General features: G+C 33.4%; 1 protein-coding gene across 1 annotated transcript in view; it reads left to right on the top strand.

Annotated features, from left to right (window-relative positions):
• Nucleotides 1–4365: 4365 nt before the first annotated feature.
• LOC111625052 (fasciculation and elongation protein zeta-2-like) overlaps nt 4366–19809 on the top strand; it is a 56414-nt gene continuing 40970 nt past the window's right edge. The window contains exons 1-2 of the mRNA XM_023368079.1: nt 4366–4547; nt 5042–5457. Coding sequence (XP_023223847.1) covers nt 5150–5457 — 308 coding nt within the window. The 5' untranslated portion in view covers nt 4366–4547; nt 5042–5149. The remainder of the gene's footprint in view (nt 4548–5041; nt 5458–19809) is intronic.

The following is a 19809-nucleotide window of genomic DNA, read 5'->3' on the forward strand; positions in this document are numbered from 1 at the left end:
GCAGAATCTCATCGTCCTAATATTACTACCAAAAGAAAAATATACATGGTGTTTAATTTAACATTTATCAGATCATAAAAGAGATCTTTCCGGCATTACACGAAAATATGCATTCTATGGTGCATTAATTCTACTGCGATGTTTACAGTAAAATAAATTCATTCATTCAAAAAGAAACATGTATAAATCGTGCAGAAGTTTGGCGGTAATACGTAGATTAGTAAACAATACACACCACACTGTAATTTGTCAAAAATTTTATTTTGACAAATTACAGTGCGACGATGTGTGTGTGTAATAGTCACACACACATGACGACGATGTGTGTGTAAGAGTCAAAATTATTCAGTCTTCTGAATGGTAGAACATTGCACAATGTCTTCTCATAAACACTACTGTGAAATGATTATATTTTATTGGAAAACGAGACGAAATTTACATGAAGCAGTAGAGGAAAAGGTGGTATTGCGGAACACTGCGGGTATTATGGAACCAGTCGATTTCGAACTGATAATAAAAGCGAACTGTAGCGGATTGTGGCTGAACTGAACTAGCAGACATCCACAGCAAGGGGAAACCCCGTTTCATTTCGGGGAAACCCCGTTTCATTTCAGTTAAACGGTTGTCCGTATTGAATCAGCAAATTTATGTTTTTCAAAATTCGAAAGTTTTGAATGCTAAGTGAATTTAATTATTTTTAAAATATAAATCGTATAGTTGTAGGTTCACTGGTGCATGTATTCCGTTCCAGAGACTTAGGGGTACATATTAATCTGTGTGATGTTCACGTTTTTTAAAATTTAGTCTTGACAGATTTTTGTGTTTTGTCTTGACAGATAAAATTTGGGTAATTCAAGATGGCGATTCCATTGGTGCTTTTAATATGGAACCCAACTCCTCCGAACTCTCTATTTGCAAGCAGACATTCGTCCGGAGCAGTTTGTGAAAAAGACATTAGGTAGAAAGCCAATTCTTCCCGAGAATATCGAAAAAGAGCTGCTGGAATATATATTGTTGATGGAGGTCATATTTTTCTATTATAAAAGCATTTTTCGATAAAATATATTAGAGTAAATAACTTTGTAATTATTTAACATTTTTTGTACTTTCCTATTTGTTTTTGGATACATTAAAGCATTTTTTGAAAACATACAGTAAGGTTCCATATTACCACCCGATTTTCTTTAAGCCTACTTTCTGACTTTTTGTATAAAAGCTTTCAAAAACCATACTTATAGTTACATTAGCGAAAAATCCAATTAGGAATATTTAGTTTAATAGTTACCAGTACTTTTCGCACAAAAAATGTGGGTGTAGTTATGATACCTTGTTTACAATTCACTAAAATGAAAATGGGGTTCCATAATACTACCGTCTCCTCTACATATGTACATTCCACGAACTCTTTCCGGTAGCATCACGATTAGCCTAAAATGTTTTGAACATATGCTAGGACAGGGGTCAGCAACCTTTCAGCGGTGTTGTGCCGAACCTAAGTTCTTATGTTCTTACACGTGATGTGCATACACTGAACTATGGTTTCCATTTAAATGTGTAATTAATAATTAAAATATAATTTTTACTACATTTCTATTCAATCAGATTGCCACTGAAATCGTCCCGCATATTATAAGTTGCCGACCCCTGTATTAGGCTATAACAAACTAAAGCTAATTGTCTTTTATTATGCAGTATTGGTTTTTATCGTTTACAGTCAGAAATTTTTTGTATGTTACGCTAAATCATCTTAAAATTATTTCCTTCTGCTTTCTTTGAGCTTGGGAGAGACGAGGAAAATTCATGCATTGCCTCGGAACTACCGTGCGACATGTCCCTGTTGAACGAATTTACTGTATTTTACTGTAAACATCGCAGTGGACTATATGCATATACTCGTGCAATTCTGGAAAGATCTATTTTATACTTGAGTAAATGTTAAACACGCTGGTATATATTTTCCTTTGATAGGAAACTAGGATGACAAGAGTTTGTCTTGTTAGGCTGTGTACACATTAGGCGTTTTGCGTTGCGTTAAACGCGTGTCAGCAGCGTACACACCGCGCGTTAGCTCGGTGTTTGACGACCGTTTAGTGCAGCGTGAGCACTGACTCAGTTTGGAAATGGACGTGAAAGTAATTGCTTGTGTGTGCCTCCTCCATCGTCGCTATAAAAGACGATGGCAGAAGCAAAGAGAATTTTGGATGCAACCAATATTACGAGATAAACTGACGCATGGAATGTTTGTGACGTTGTATCCAAAACTAAGATAATATGAACCCAAATTTTTTAATTCTTTTAGAATATCTATAAAATCATTTGACGATGGCTGGTCTCTTTTAGATTTCATCAATAAATAGATCAGTATCGAAATGATCGTTCCCATTTCGGCCAACGTACGTCCACTCTACCCGAAAGCGCGCGATCGAATGTACAACAACATGGCAACATATATATCTCAAAGCGCGCGGCTGACGCCCGCGAAAAGCGCGTTCTAACAAAAATCTATCAACGCGCGTTTGGCCAGAAGCGCGCGTTTGAGTATGTATACCTATGCAGAACTCTTGGTTCTTTAAAACGCGCGTTTAAAAACGCTTAGGCTGTGTGCACATTAGGCGTTTTTAAACGCACGTTTTGGTAACGCGCGTTTTAAAGAACCAAGAGTTCTGCATAGGTATACATACTCAAACACGCGCTTCTGGCCAAGCGCGCGTCAAACGCGCGTTGATAGATTTTTGTTAGAACGCGCGTTTCGCGGGCGTCAGTCGCGCGCTTTGAGATATATATGTTGCCATGTTGTTGTACATTCGATCGCGCGCTTTCGGGTAGAGTGGACGTACGTTGGCCGAAATGGGAACGATCATTTCGATACTGATCTATTTATTGATGAAATCTAAAAGAGACCAGCCATCGTCAAATGATTTTATAGATATTCTAAAAGAATTAAAAAATTTGGGTTCATATTGTCTTAGTTTTGGATATAACGTCACAAACAGAGCCGGCCCTATCATAGGGCAAACGGAGCAGCCGCTCCAGGCGCTAAGTCCTTGGGGGTGCCTCAGTGGTAAAAAAATTAAAGGGTATAAATTAGGGGCAACCAAGGGGGGCGCTATAATAGGATCTCGCTCCATCCTAAAACTTGCCTTGGGCCGGCACTGGTCACAAACATTCCATGCGTTAGTCTATCTCGCAATATTGGGTGCACCCAAAATTCTCTTTGCCTTTGCCATCGTCTTTTATAGCGACGATGGAGGAGGCCACACAAGCAATTACTTTCACGCCCATTTCCAAACTGAGCCAGTGTGAACGGTCGTCGAACGCCCAGCTAAACGCGCGGTGTGTACGCTGTTAACGCGCGTTTAACGCAACGCAAAACGTCTAATGTGTACAAAGCCTAAGTCTACGCAGAAATAAATCTGTAATAGCTGTCAAACGTGATTTTAAATTAGTTTTTTTTTTCAATTTATACCTAAGTGATTCATAATTTTCTACATCGAAGTCTTTAAAAACTGCTAACTTAAATTTTTTCATAGACTTTACGATAATTTTTATACATTTCTGAAAAACTTCAGTCAATTATCCTAATTTAGCCTAATTCTTTTATGTCGGTTAATTTTGTATCTATACATAAAATAAGTACCATAGTACTTTAAATAGCAAATTTTAAATAGAAATTTGATAATTAAAAGTCAATGATAAAAGAGTATTTCAAAAGTTTTACTCGCAACAGTGATTTAAGAATTAATTGAATAAACTTCCCAGTCTGCCATAAAGTAGGATTGGTGAGATAAGACATCCCAACATATAGGCAATCTTCCTCACTGGAGGACTTCTATGGAAAATTGGCCCATATTTAGGTGTTAGACATGTGAAGAAAACTCGGAAAACTTCATACAATCTGTGGTCAGGCGTGAACCCACTACCATTAATTCCTCCAGAAGGTAAATAAACCCATGCTAAGCTGATTAGGGTATATGAAATTTCCCATTTTTGTGAAAGGGATGAGTAGACTGAAATTTTTTCCTGTTCTTTCGGCCTTGTGGCAATAAGAGCGGCTTTTATCATCGTGATTTCAGCCAGTTCTACATTGAAGCGTCCGGATGATGAGGAACAAGGTCTGATATATTTGGGACAGATCGCCCATGAAAAATTCCTGGGTTTTCTGGCCTCCTGTCCGCCCGTTTGATCCTAGGTAGTAGGATGGTGCATTGACCTCCTTAGTTATCCGACTATCTTTCATAGTGGGTTTAAAGCGTATAGTATATCCGAACAAATTTTGATTAGCGTAATACAGTAATACTAGCATGCCTGATTATTATCGAACAATTCCAGATTATTGGGTTCGGATTAACAAACTTCTGTTGTACAAATTTTATGGGTTTCCTAGCATAACTTAGCAAAATATGACTAAAGGAGTATTAAAGTGGCACAATAAAATTTTATCAAAAGGATACTAAAAGCCATGCCCCCTAAAGATTTATTGTCAGGGTGGTGCAATCTGCGAACCAAAAAAAAAGAGTAGCAATTGCTACCAAATTCGATTTCTACTGGTGAGTTTGCTTAGATAAAAAAAAAAACCTAAGGCGTGATGGCCAGATAGACGATTCAGTCTGTTTTCTTTACGGTTTCTGAATTTACCATTTATTTCAATATTGCAAAAAACTTTCTGTATTAAATTTTAGCATTAAAATAACAGATAAATCGCATTAAAATAACTGTTAAAATACCGTTATTTTAATGCGATATTTCATGTACTTCATAGAAAAGCATGACCCAATTATATGCTTTTTCTTCACAATTGTGATTTTATCAAATTAAAGGAAAATATTATTTCCAGACTATTATTAATTTTCTTATTTAAATTTTATTCATAAAATAAATTTCTATCTTATAATCTAACACAACAGATTACCGAACCCTTTACCTTCTACCATTCACGTATTTAAAAATATTTTTATTATCTAATGATATATCTTAAAAATTCTTATATTGTATTCTCGAAAAATCCTTTTCGTTTAATATTTAATCTGATATTTATTCGAAGATTTCGTTATTTTCTGTAAAACGCTGTTTCGAGGGAAAAATTATGAATCAGAATGGTTTAACTGGAGGGCGTGGCCGACGACGTCATTGAGATCCGGATGACCGAAAGATGAGGGAAGTCAAAATGGCGGAACTCAAAATCGAAGCTCCTTTAGCAAAGACGGAAGAATGGACGGATTATTGTGAATATGAAAATACCGACGATTATGAAAACTTCAACAAAGATACATACAAAAGCCCTAATGCAAACGATGGATTCGTGGATAATTTCAGTGATACGTTCTCCACGTCACTCGAGGATCTGGTAAATACTTTCGATGATAAAATTACTAAATGCTTCTGTAATTACGATGAAAAAGTCGAGAAATTTGCACCCGTTCAAGTCCGAAGTCAAGAAGAGATCATGAATGAATGCCAGTAAGTATGCTAATAAAGGTAATATTGCTATTTCCCTCCCCCTTTCTAACGCTTATTTCCACATTAAAAAATCTGCTTATTTCCACTTTACATTAAAATCCGATTCATTTTCAAATGGTGATTAAAATAACATTAAAACAAATCGTTTTCGATATTCTTAAGAAATATCATTGTAAACAAGGAAGAAATGTATAATAATAAACCATTGCATGTTTCACTTTTGACATTTGTTTATCAATGTTATCAGATGGAGTTTTTCATAAAAGGGATTATTCTTTTATTGAAGCTGTTCTTTGCATTAGAAGCTTTATACGTTATTTTGATATTAAAAATTGATTGCTTCGGAGATGTTCTTCATAAATCATTGTGTCTTGTTTATTTTTGGGTTTTATTCTTTTATTTTATTTATATATTTCATTTTTTTCAGTGATTCCTTCACGGTGCTTGGCTATTCGAAGGATTGTTGCTATTAGAAAAATACCTGAATTCATTATATATATATATGTTTGTTTCCTGATCAATTTTTTTATATTTAATGTGAAAATAAATTGAATGAGTTTGATAATTTTTTATATATATAAACAAAAACAAATTGTTAAAATATTTATTTTAAAATAATTTAAAAGGTTTTTTTTAAGATTTTGAATTTTTCTGGATTAAAGGTGATATTTTCAAATAATTAGATACTGTTATTAAATATTACAGGAAAGTAATTGATTATAATTATAAAATATACTATTTATCCTTATTTAATGTATTAATGTAATTACAATAAAATAGAGATGATAAACAATAACAACTAAGTAATAAAAAAAATGAAATTAAAGGTGTTATTTATAATGAAAGTAAGTTTATTTATTTTCATTTTTTGTTTAATTTTATATATGATGATAATGATTTTATCATCTTTCTTATATTTTATTAGTTGATATCATTTCTGAAGTAATTTTTGGATAGCTTCGAATGATCAAGTGATGATTATAAATTCTTTAATTGATTAGAAATGATATATAAATAAAGTGATAAAACAGTTTTATATGATAAAAAAATTTGGTGTTTTCAAATTTCAATTGTTTTTATCATCATATTTATGTTAATCTTATTATTTTAAAGATTTTTAACAGTTAAAATATAATTTTTAAAATATATATTATAGTTTTAAGCATTAAGAAAAATGTAAATAAAGTAAATTAAATTTGTATTTTTAGAAATAAATTATATTTTGTTTTATTTAAAAATTTATTTGAATATATTATATATGATAAAAATTCAATATTTATGTAAAAATTAAAAATAAAGATATGTTGGACTTAAATAATACAAAGGTAGGTTTCCCTGTATATGTTTGATATTATATTGTATTTATATATTTAATTTTTTTTCCTATTTCAATCTTCACATTTTTTATTACTATATTATTATAGTATCAGCCCAAGGTTGTATTAATACAATAATATTACTATATTATTACAACCTTGGCCACTCTTATGTAACTGGCTGTTACAACAGAGAGAAAGTATGGCAATTTGGCAAAATATGACCCTCTCAGCTTTTTTCATTTTTGGGCTCAGGACACCTTGAAATGTCAAGAAATACAAAAATTACCCCCAAATTTTTTTGCATGTATGGATGTTAGTGTGTGTGGGGGGGGGCATGATTTTGTTTACCCTGTCTGAAGCTTAATAGCTCCTGTGCTTTTTGTTGAAAATTTCTGAAATTTGGCAGGGAGGTTTGTTTATTTGGGGGATTGATGCTATTAAATTTTGGTGATTAAAGGTTGAGGGGATGGGGAAATAATGGGGCTCATGTATCTCCAGTAGGGTCGGACATAATGACAATTTTACTCATTATTTACATTTACAATTTTTTGTAAAACTTATCCCTACCCAAAAATTAAGATTTTGCTGTTTTATAATACAGTAGAGCTTCGTTTATCCGAATCCATTGGGGACTGGGATGGTTCAGATAACTTATTTTTTGGATATCGAATCATGTACGAAAAAATATATTAATTTATCCCATGTTGAAATTTCTCTCCATTGCGTGTCACTTCGCGTTGAATTTTCGTCGATGTTAAGCCTAACAAAGACTATTGTATCTTTAAAATTATTTTTTTATTTTGTACAAACAAAATTAATTTATTGAAAAATATAAAAACAATAAAAAATTATACTTCAGATGTTAATTTAGTATCAAAAATGTAAAATATTTGAGTAGCCCGAGAAATAACCGAAGATTGAAGCGCCACAGCACTAGCGAAAATTTAAATTTGCCGACTGGAATGCTTTCAGATAACGGACGTTTCGGATAACCAGCTTTCGGATAAACGACGCTCTACTGTAGTTAAAAATATAAAAATGTTTTAATAAAATATGATAACAGATGGCGCTACCATAACTTTATATGTTGCTGGGAAAGTTGAGCAACTGGTTTATTTAATTTAACTGTTGCATTTACATTTATTGAAATGTTTTCAAATAATAATAAAATTGTTTTTCTAGTTTAAGTTTTGATATTGAATTCATTAAATTAAAGCATTTATAAATTCATATCAAAATTTGAAGAAGAGAAACTTCAACTTAGTATGAATAAACCTATGATATACTTTATGGAGTCAACAAACATTATACAAATTTACTGAAAAGAACAAGAAAAGAAAAAAGTCTTTGTATAAGTATTTTAGACAATCAAGTCCATCTTCACTCATGTATTCTGCTAATGGAGAATGAGAGAAAGTTATACTTAGGAACCAAAGAGACTTAATTGCAAATTAGATGAGTGCAAGAGAGCATTAGGACAGAGAAAGCCATGATGACACTGAGTTAGGGAGCATACAAGAGAGAAATCTCAATAAATTGTGATAATGATAAAATTTTATAAGAAATAAAAGAAAAAGAGAGTTTGGAATATACAAAATAGGTATAGATTTACAAGAAAAATATGAGAAGTGAGGTGATTAATAGCAAAGCTTCAAATGTGTTACTATCAGTGTGGAAATGGCTTTTAAAAGATGATGAAATATTAACAAGAGTAACACAGATAAAGAATTAACACTATGGATTTCTATTAAATTAAGATTCCTTCAGACTTTTAAAAACTAATGTTAATTTTACTATATTTTTTTACTGTATTTTCATACTTATGTTTGATTAATTTGTATAATTCTATATTAACGGATAAGCAGAAACTGTAAAACATTAAACAAAATGTTTTGTAATTTAAAATCATAGTTCAAAAACTTTCTCCAGCATAGAGCAATGATGATTAAATGGAGATAATCATTATCTATCTGAAAGAAAACATTTCTTAAATGATAATGGTAATATCTCAGGAGTTTAAAAATTTATATCGTAAGAACTTACTCTTTGAACTTATTATAATAGTGCTTCTTCCGAAGGTATATTTAATTATCTGAAAGTATATAAATAACATCAACTCACTGCTCGAGTAATATATAATCAATTGACAAACGATCGCCTAAATATCAGGCTATAACACGGCTAATTAAATGATTGGATTAAAGTAAATTTGACAATAGAGGTAGGCGTTAGGCGCCATCTCTTAAGTAAATTTAATAATTAAAATTAAATAAATAAATAAATAAATAAATTTAGAACATTCTGGAATAAAAGAACAGGCCCGGGACGGGGCTTGAACCCGCAAAAAATTTACTTTAATCCAATCATTTAATTAGCCGTGTTATAGCCCAATATTTAGGCGATCGTTTGGCAATTGATTATCTGAAAGTATTTGAGAAGACTCTTGTTTTATTGTTACTTTATTTTTGGTAAATTTATGTAATATTTATTGACTCCAAGAAAATAAATCGATGGTTCTTTTTCAGATTTCAAAAATTTTTCATCAGAATATTGAGAAAAGCACAAGGTTGGAGAAAAATAAATGTTGAAAAAATATATAACTAATTATTATTAAACAGAATGAGTTCAACTCTGATAATAAATCAACACAACAAATTCTAAACAAAAGTTAAGACTGACTTGCATTAAAAAAACAAATTAAATATATTATTATTTAAATTTTAATTAAATTATTAAATATTCATAGAAATCAGAAAATATTGAAATCATTAATTCCTAGAAATAATATGACTAACATGAACATTCATTTTAATAAGAAAAGCTTTTTATAGATTTTATGAAGTCCAAAACATTTTAAGAGATTAACATTTTCAATGCTTTTTAAATCTCATCTGCATATCTTTATCCACAAAAGATTTTTAGGAATGCTGTCTTCATGAGCTGCTGAATTTAAATTTGAACAGAATATTTAAATTGAATTTAAGTAAAACTATAAAATTAGTTACATAGTTACATAAAGAAATGAATGAAGAGCTGAAGATAATACATGAAAAGCTTGAAAATATTAATTTTTTAATGTTTTTTGATTAATTTAAATCTTTGAAGCTGCTTTATTATTAAAAGTTTATAAAATTGTGAAGATGACAAATGTAAATTTTACTTTTTACAAATTATTATTGTATTTTTTACAAAATAAAATAAAATACAAGATTGTCTTTTTCTAGAAGTCAAATGTATTTTTTATTGTGCTTTTGTCAATCAAAATCCACATTATTGAAATATTTTTCAATGATATGAACTTTCTAAACAATCTACAAAAGCTACTGAATCCTCAACAGTACTATCATCTTCTATCTATTATCCACAGTGATGTATACCTTGCAGAAAATTGCTAAAATAAAAATTTTGCATAACCCACATTGCCATATATCCTATACCTTGGAAGTTGTTGTTGAAAACATATCACTTAAACTTGTGTACAGTTTAGAAGTTATCGTATTAAGCATTTCATTTTTTCTCATTTATTTCATTTTTAAGTATTTCTATTAGCAATTTATTCTAGATGTATATATAAAATAATTATAAAATAAGTGAAATTGAAAATATGGAATATTTGAGACTGAACCACTAAACTGCATTAAGAACTGAAAATATTAATTATATCTGTTTAGCTGAAAATATTTTTTTAATAAAGATTTTATGAATTGTAATCCTTTAAATAAACAAATAAAGTAATTGCTGTTAATCAGAAGAGCATATACCCACTGCTCAGACATCACAAACACCACAGCAGAATTCAAATGTGTAGAAAGAATAGCTACAATGCATGGTTACAAAAAAAACTGATACAGAACCTGGCACATAGAATAGAAAATCAATTTATGAACCATCCAAGCCTAGAGAATACCAACACAAATTCACCTGCTATATCAAACAGGTGAATTACGACTGTAGACTCATCCACATACAAGCAAATAACTAAATATTTGGAAGCTAAACTTTGCTTCTGGAGAAACACCACAGTATACAAGTTGCTATGTAACAGTAAGGATGATACACATTCTGTCAAATAAATACCAGGAATTGTCCATTTCAAAAGCCTGTAAAAATATGAAAACTAACATTTTGCTGCAAGTTGGTACTAGTGTACTTAATTGTCATGTGAATTTGTAGATCCATCTGTCAACCAGTTTATTTGCAACTGTTGGTTTTGTCATTGAATGTGAAGTGTGCTTTGCGATTTTCAAAATGTACAAAAATATTGAACAAAGAGTTTGTCTAAAATTTTGTGGTGCAAACGAAATTTCTTGTGCTGAGTCATTGAAAATGTTGCAGAAGGCCTATAGAGAGTCAGCTTTATCTAAAACACGTGCATTTGAGTGATACAAAGCATTTAAACATGGCCAAGAAATAGTGGAAGACTGCCTCGTTCTGGTCGACCTTCAACGTCTCCAACTGACGAAAACATCAACAAAGTGAAGGAAATGGTGATGGAAAATCATCATTCAAGCTTGAGAGAGATTGCTCAGAATCTAAACATGACTCATGAATCTGTTTGCACTATTTTAGTTAATGTTTTGGGCATGAGATGTGTTGCAGCATAATTTGTTCTGAAGGAATTAAATTGTCTTAAAAAAGTGCACCTGAAAAATGTTGCAGAAGATATGCTTGAAATGAGCCAATTTGGACCCCATATTCATGAAATGCGTAACAGGTGACGAGACGTTGGTTTATGAGTTTGACATTCAAACCCAGCCAACAAGCTACAGAATGGTACTTTGAGAATGAGCTGAAACTGGAAAAAACCACGTCAAAGTCATTTAAAATTCAGTCATGTTGACTGTTTTTTTTGTAGTGTTGTGTTGTTGGTTACTTTGAATTCCTTCCAGAGGGACAAACAGTCAACAAACAATATTACCTGGGCATTATGAGGCATTTGAAAGAGAATGTTTTCCAGAAAAGGCCAGATTTGTGGATGAACAATTCTTGATGTTGCATCACAATAACGTGCTGTCTCACACATCGACCCTTGTATGCGAATTTTTAACCAAAAACACAATGAATGTAATCGAACAAGCACTCAAATTACCATTTCATGGAAAATGTTTTGAGTTGATTGAAGAACTAAAACAAAATTTGCAGAGGGAGCTGCAGGCCGTACCGGAAAGCACTTACAAGAAGTGTTTTGATGACTGGATTGTTCGTTGGCAGAAGTGTATTGCATCAAATGGGGTCTATTTTGAAGTTAATAAAATAAATTTGGATAATTAAACCAATATTTTGTATTTTATTTAACAATTCCTGGTATTTATTTGACAGAATGTAGACTATAACAATGCACCATGCAAATATCCATCCCAATAATGGATGAAAGATTTAAATGACAACTTGTGTAGATAGGTTCCACAAATAGATCATTACAACACAAGTTTAAGGAACACAAATATGATATTGACAATAATAAACAACAACTTTGACAAGGTTCACAATGGAGCCCAGGGTGTCCACAATACTAAACGAAGCTAAGATTATAAAATAAGCCTTTAATGAGCACCATTTAAGAACACTCGAAATGCTGGATTTCTACAAAGCAACATTAAAAAATGAAAGCATTAATTATAAAGACTCTAATTCCCTTTCTGATGCTTAGAGGTCTTCCGTCAACAACCCCCTAGAAACAAGGGACAACTTTATATGGAGAGAAAATGTAAACTATTAAGGCCTGATGTTGCTTAATTATATTCAATAATAATTTTGCAATATTTAAATGACACTTTGTGTTTTAAAATATACTTATTTTCATGGATTGGATATTTTAAATTTAAGCATTACCATCATAGAATGCATTTAACATTCCTCTGTAGAATTTTAGAATGATGCATTTTTGAAATGCTAATGCTAAACCTAAGTTTTACCAAATGTATGTTTGTTTATCCTAAATAAACAAACATACATTTGTTTATGCTGGAAATTTTTGTATGAAAGGTATGGTTTTGATGTTCAGACCTTTTCTGATTGTACGACCAGTTTTTCCATTCCAAGTTGAAAAAATCAACCAAATTTTTGTACCTTCTTTCATATTGCCATCACAATAGAATCAGGTGCCAGATAAATGTTTTTTGAGAAGAGGAAAAACGTAAACATCATTGGAGGCTAAACAGTGGACTGTAAACAGGATGTCTCCACAGTCCACTTAAATTTTTGGAGCAAATGCTGTTTGTGAAGAGCAGTATGAGGTCTGACATTATCATGCTTGAGAATGACTCCTTCACTCAACAAGCCTGGACATTTTTGTCGAATGGCACCACACAATTTTCTAAGGGTGTCACAATATTGAACAGCAGTGAGCAGTGATTTTGTGTCCTGGCTCCAAAGAGTCTATGAGGATAATGACAAATCCAAGAAAATGGTAGCTATGACTTTCCAGCAGACAGTGTCACTTTGAACTTTTTCTGGTTGGCGATAAAGGGTGTTTCATTCTATTCCATTTATTTAACTTGTATGTAAAAATTTGTTTATCTGTTTCATTGCACATTCAATTTATAGCTGTTTTAATTAATTTTTTATTAGCCCTTGTATTTTGTAAATTTTATGTCAGCTGCTTTTTTAAATATAGTGGTATCATCTGTTCTTTTTCCTTGTATTATTCCTTAAGAATTTGTATAGATATGTGAACCGCCAGGGAGGTTGAAGGTCTCCCTTTCCGGCGACAGGTCGTTAAACCTGCTCACTGTCAAAATGGCTTAAATGTTTCTTTTTCCCTATCCCACGGTAACGGGATTTAATTGTTCGGATCGAGTGGAGAAGGGAGGAGTGCTGTCGGTAAGGTGACAGGCGATATACAAGTAAAAGAGGACACCAATTTGACAAGAAAACAACGATTTATTAGCTATCTACATAGCAGGTACAATAACTATTATCGAGGGATAATTCTGAGTCCCTAAAACGTGAAGGGCCGAGAGAGAGTTCACAAAAATTTGTTGCATACCTCTTTATGTCTTTAAATATTCTTGAGGAAAGAGATTATGATATCCAACAGGTTCCGAACTGGTAGGATAAGGATAATAAATTCTCAGGACACAATATATTGATAGGACACAGTATTCGAGGAAATTGTAGTTGGCGGTTGATGAACGACTCCCCCGAGAGGGGGAAGCAAGTGGCTTTTATAGTTTCGTCGTGGGAGAATGGTCATGTGACCAATTGTTGTGAGGTAAAAGGTACGCGGATGGGTCAAAGTTGTCCCAGGGCCCATGCTAACTATCAACTTTGGAGTTGGAATGTGGGATTATTTATGAAATGGATGGATGTTTACTTTGAACGAAAGGGGAGATTGGAATTTTTCTATTTTTTAAGTTAGATTTTAGTTTAGGGTTAAAGGAAAATTTAATTGGGGGTTTAGGAAAATGCAGGATATTAATCGGAAAATTCGGTAAAAATTCCGGATTTCACAGATATCTTTCAACACTTTCCTTGTTTTTATAGAATTTTTCTAGTTTTTGTCTGTTATATGTATGAAAAAATGAAATAAACTTGATCTCATCTCTTACTTCATTTAAGAATTTTCTACATTTTTCTTGGCTAGATTGAACTATAACTTTACTTCAGTATGCCTTCTGGAAATCTAGAAAGAAACCCAAATTGCAAATGTCTAGATTTTTATGGATGCTAATAGTTGTTGAAATTTAAGATTTATTTTTTTTATCTCTGGTATGAATACTACTGTTGTATCTGTAAGATTTTGCATTGGATGGAGTTTGTTTAGGACTCTCTAAGATTCTGTGGTATGTTGAATTCACAGTATAGAATTGAGGATACTGTGACTTTCCCATTGATTTTTAATTGAGCAACATATTAGATTTCAGTTGATTTTAGTATAATGAAATGCTGAATGATGTTTTCTCTGTAGGTCTCATTTTTTTTATTGCATGTAAATTAAGAATTCTAATTTTAAAATTAATTGGATAAAGTTTTTGTAATTTTGACTGAAGATTTCTATAAATTTTCAGAATTTTATTTATATCTATTCATATCAGATTATTTTTAGAAACTTTTATGTAAGAACATGACTATGAAATTCCTTCTTTTGTGTCATTTATCAACATTATCAAAGACTATCAATAACATTTTTTCAAATTTCAGAAATTTGGTAAAAGTTTATTATAATTACATTAAATAGAAAAATTCTTGACATTTGAAAATGTTAATCTTAGGAAAATACATTATAAATTTGTTTTATCTTCAATAAAGCAACTATAAACATTTAAAATTCCAATTATTAGTTTAAAGACAAATGATTGGATTATATCAGGCTACATTAATGCTACTGTTAATAATTAAATGCAAGATTAAACAAATATTATTTTATAATATAAATTATGTTTTGATTGTTTAATTATTTCATGCTCAATCTTTTTATAATTTAATTTAAATGTTGTACTTATTAAATTTAGATCCTTCATATACAGTAAGGCATTAGCATAGTACAATTGTCCTATTAAATCCTGTTTAACTTTAAAATGTTAACATTTCATACAAGTCGTCATTATTAATAATATAGCCCGATGTAATCTGGCAATCGTTTGACTTTTACTGTAATAAAGCATTTTTTATGTACAAAAAATATTTTTGTGATTGAAAAACTGTGCATATGTACTGTAATGTATTTGTGCTTTGTGCTTATATATACAGGGTGCATAGGAAAGTCCCTTTAACTGGAAAATTCTTGCGAATGGAGAGAGCTACAGCTATGCAAGTGAGGTAACGGTATAGTAAAGTGACTACGCCCGACCTAATGCAAATGACAGCAGCGTCCCTAGTGGCGAAATTTGGAAGATAGGCAGTGCAAATCAAAAACAAAAAAACAGATAGAGCAAACTTTCCAATTGGAAAGTTTTAGAGCATCAATTAATTAGTACGAAACGACATGTGGTTCACACAGATAAGATAAATTGTCGCCTGTATACCCAAAAATGTCCAAAAGCGATGCATGCCATTTTGTGTAAATGTTTGAAAGGAATAGCCATAGATATGAAGAAATACGCACAATTTATTGCATAAAATACGTACTTACGTCAATACAGTTTGATAACAATGGCATGTATTGTGAGCAATGGCAAACTTTTTGAACATACTCGACATTAACTTATCACTGTGTGACAGTTTGCGTTTCCGTTATTTTTTGTGTGAGGTTATTACTGTATTGACGTAAGTACGTATTTTATACAATAAATTGTGTGTATTTCTTCATACCTATGGCTATTCCTTTCAAACATTTACACAAAATGGCATGCATCGCTTTTGGATTTTTTGGGTATACAGGCGACAATTTATCTTATCTGTGTGAACCACATGTCGTTTCGTACTAATTAATTGATGCTCTAAAACTTTCCAATTGGAAAGTTTGCTCTATCTGTTTTTTGTTTTTGATTTGCACTGCCTATCTTCCAAATTTCGCCACTAGGGGCGCTGCTGTCATTTGCATTAGGTCGGGCGTAGTCACTTTACTATACCGTTACCTCACTTGTATAGCTGTAGCTCTCTCCATTTGCAAGAATTTTCTGGTTAAAGGGACTTTCCTATGCATCCTGTATATATAAACACATGTACTGTACAGTTTTCTATATACAATATATACAGGATGTTACCTTATATGTAAGAATGGTAAAGGTCAATGAGATGATTTTTTTTAATGAAATAATTAGGGTTGAAAATAAAAATTGGTGAAGCTTTGACCCACAGAAATTTTGGACACTCCTGTGTGGTAGGCAACCAGCTAACTTTTTTACAGCATAATTATATCTTTGTCCCTTCCTACAGTCAACTGTATCTCACATTTCCTCATGTCTCAGGCAGTTATACATTGGGTATGATGTATTAAAAAAAATCTGTATTTGACAGCAAGGTTCATACATACAAGTACAGTGATATCTTCTACATTGAGTTGACAAGAGTTGAACTCCAGCGAATAACTATATGTTCACAGAACTTGCAGATATCATCTCCTGTATAGGCTGTTGGAAGAAATGCTGTGGACTGTATAAAGAAACTGTCTTAAATAGGTGACTTCCAAAGAGAACCTTCATTAAGAGGCACACTAAGAGTCCTCATAGCCTATCTGAACATACACAATCAACATTTGATCTGACATTATTGGAGACTATTTGATCGGGTCATACTTACTACCATCAGGTTTGACTGTGTCAGTTTATCAAAACTTCTTTCAGAAAACCTTACCAGAACTTTTTTGAAGACTCCTCTTGAGCCAAGTGCTATCATGTGGTTCTAACACAATGATGTCCTCACTCACTTTTCTTTCCTGGTACAGAAATACTTGAATGATATCCTTAGGCAGTGAGAGAATGTTTAGTTCTATGGTCTCCTGACTTCTTCTTCCAGGAATATATAACAAATATGGTGTATGAAATACTAGAGGAAACAATGGAGGAACTATCAATTTGTATCATTTCAGCTTTTGATACTATTAGAGGACAACAAGAACGCCAACAAAATTGCTTACTTCCTATGAATGCAGAAGCATTAATGTTCCTTCATTGTGATTATTAATAAATAATATTATTTATTAATTATTAATTGATTATTAATAAATAATATTATTTATTAATAATCACAATTCAAGAGTGATTAAATTGCAACAAAAACTCTTTGAGAGAGAATAACAAAATGTAGTTTGTTGAGAACATAACCTCGAAATTATGAACATACCAGCATAAATTCAATTTAAAAACAAACGTTTTCTACCGTCTTCAACGGTCATCATCAGGTTCGAATCCAAGAATTTCAAAAAATCGAACATTGCAGTTATGCACATGTCCGATGCAGGGCCTTAATAAAATTATTCGTGTAATTGGTATCCTGCTTCAAAAATCCAATGTTTATATTATATTATAATGCACGTTTAATACAACGGTGTGAACACCAGGCCAGCCTGAAATATCTAGAACAGCTGGAAATTTTTAAAGCGNCCGCTTCGGCGTACCGAAACAGATCACCACAGACCAAGGTAGGCAGTTTGAATCAGCCCTCTTTCAAGCGCTAGCCAGCCTACTTGGTTCAAAGCGTATTCGCACCTCTCCCTACCACCCAGCCTCCAATGGTCTGGTCGAGTGTCTACACCATCCACTCAAGGCAGCTCTTAAATGCCACGCTACCGAGAGATGGACCGAAGTGCTCCCGACTATCCTTTTGGGTTTGCGCTCTACCATAAAAGACGGAATCAATGCCACGTCAGCAGAGATGGTTTATGGAACCCATCTACGACTCCCAGGAGAGTTCTTCGCTACCGAGTCAAGCTCGGTGATCGACCCAACTTCCTTTGTCGGTTAGCTCCGCGAAACCATGAGGAAGCTGCGGCCAGTAGCGACGTCTGCACACTCAAAACGTGCAGTTTTCATACACAAGGAACTGTCCACCTGCAGTCACGTTTTTCATTCGTCGTGACGCAATTCGCAAGCCACTTCAACCAATCTACGATGGACCATACGAAGTGATGTCTCAGCAGGGAACGGTATACAAAGTCCGAATTGACGGACGAATATCAGCTATTAACATCGATCAGTTAAAGCCTGCATTCTCATCACCTCCCGAAGCCGGATCAAATCTCGACGTCCCACCACCAACCACAACGTCGCATACTCCGGGTCAGCCAGTTCCAACAGACACGTCGCTTCCCACCCCGGCCACCTCATCGACGACCACCCGCTCAGGACGTCGAGTCCGTTTCAATCCTCGCTTCCTCTAGCTCCTCGTGCCTTCGGCACTTGAGGGGGAGTACTGTGGCGACCAATTCCGAACTTCATCCGATCGCCACCAGAGGGAGTTCGGAGGTTTTAAAAGACCGATTCGAACACGTGCCTTCGTCCTTTTGTCGACTCCTCGTCTAGAGTACGGACTCCTATTCAATTGTGCTACCTGAACTCTTTTGTTGGCAGCTAATCAGATAAATCTTTCCATTGAAGAAGAAGTAATTGTGTTCCGTAATAAAAAGTAATGCTTCACGAACTTCTAAAACTAGCTGTGCAGTAAAGCCCTCTTTGATAAGCAAGGTGTTGGCTAGCATCCCCACTTCGAAGTGAGGTACCAAAGAGTAGAACGCAACAACATCCATTTTATAAAATGTGTAGGTATCTGGATTCAAGCCAGCCAGCGTAGCGCATAACCTTTCTTTAGCCGTGACAGATGAGAACACTACTTGGGAGGAGGAAGAAAGTAGCCCACCTAGCAATCTAGCAAGCGCTTTTTCAAGGAAGTATGTGGGGTGGGACCTCTTATTGACTAAAGGCCTTAACGGCCAGCTCTCTTTGTGCATTTTTGCTTCGAAGAAAAGCCTGGGGCAAGTGACGTTGGATGGGGGATCCAGGCATCCCGAAAGAACAGAAGTAATCCCTGGGAGAGTGATTATTTTCTTTGTTTTTCTTAACACAGATGGGGTTGAGTCTGCCGGTAAGATGACAGCTTACGACTGGTTTAGAAAGTCCGTGGCCCTGCGTAAGAAGTCTTCCTCCCTGCATAGAACGAACTTCTTGTCTTTGTCTGATATCAGAAGTCTCATGTTGGATGATTGAGAGCTCCATTTGCGGATATTTTGTTGCCGCTCGGCAGCACTTGAGTGCTGACCGAGTCGCTGAAACCATTTCAGCGGCACTCATATTTTGTGGCGGAGGGATATACCTGGGTTCCCATTGTAAAATCTTCTCAATTTGAGATGGGACAATTTCCTCTGTGTAATTGTAAAATTGGGTTGGCTGCACTGGATTTTGTTGTTTACGTGTTGCATTACAGAGCCACTTGAATTTCTTGTTTAGTTTAGCTCTTTCATCTTGAGCAAATTTCGATGCCTTACTGTGAATCTTTCCAAGTTGGTCATAGAATGAAATCGGGTCACAAGATTTGGTGAATTGCAGATGGGCAACATATAACTTAAGCTCATCTTCAGCCAATGATTTGTGTTTCACTTTAATTAATTTCAAAAGAAGAGATTTCTCCATTTGTTTCAAAGCACCTCGCAGACACA

This window comes from Centruroides sculpturatus, unplaced genomic scaffold (genome assembly GCF_000671375.1).
Source record: "Centruroides sculpturatus isolate CEXI.00-Female unplaced genomic scaffold, Cexi_2.0 scaffold40, whole genome shotgun sequence".
Lineage (NCBI taxonomy): Eukaryota > Metazoa > Arthropoda > Arachnida > Scorpiones > Buthidae > Centruroides > Centruroides sculpturatus.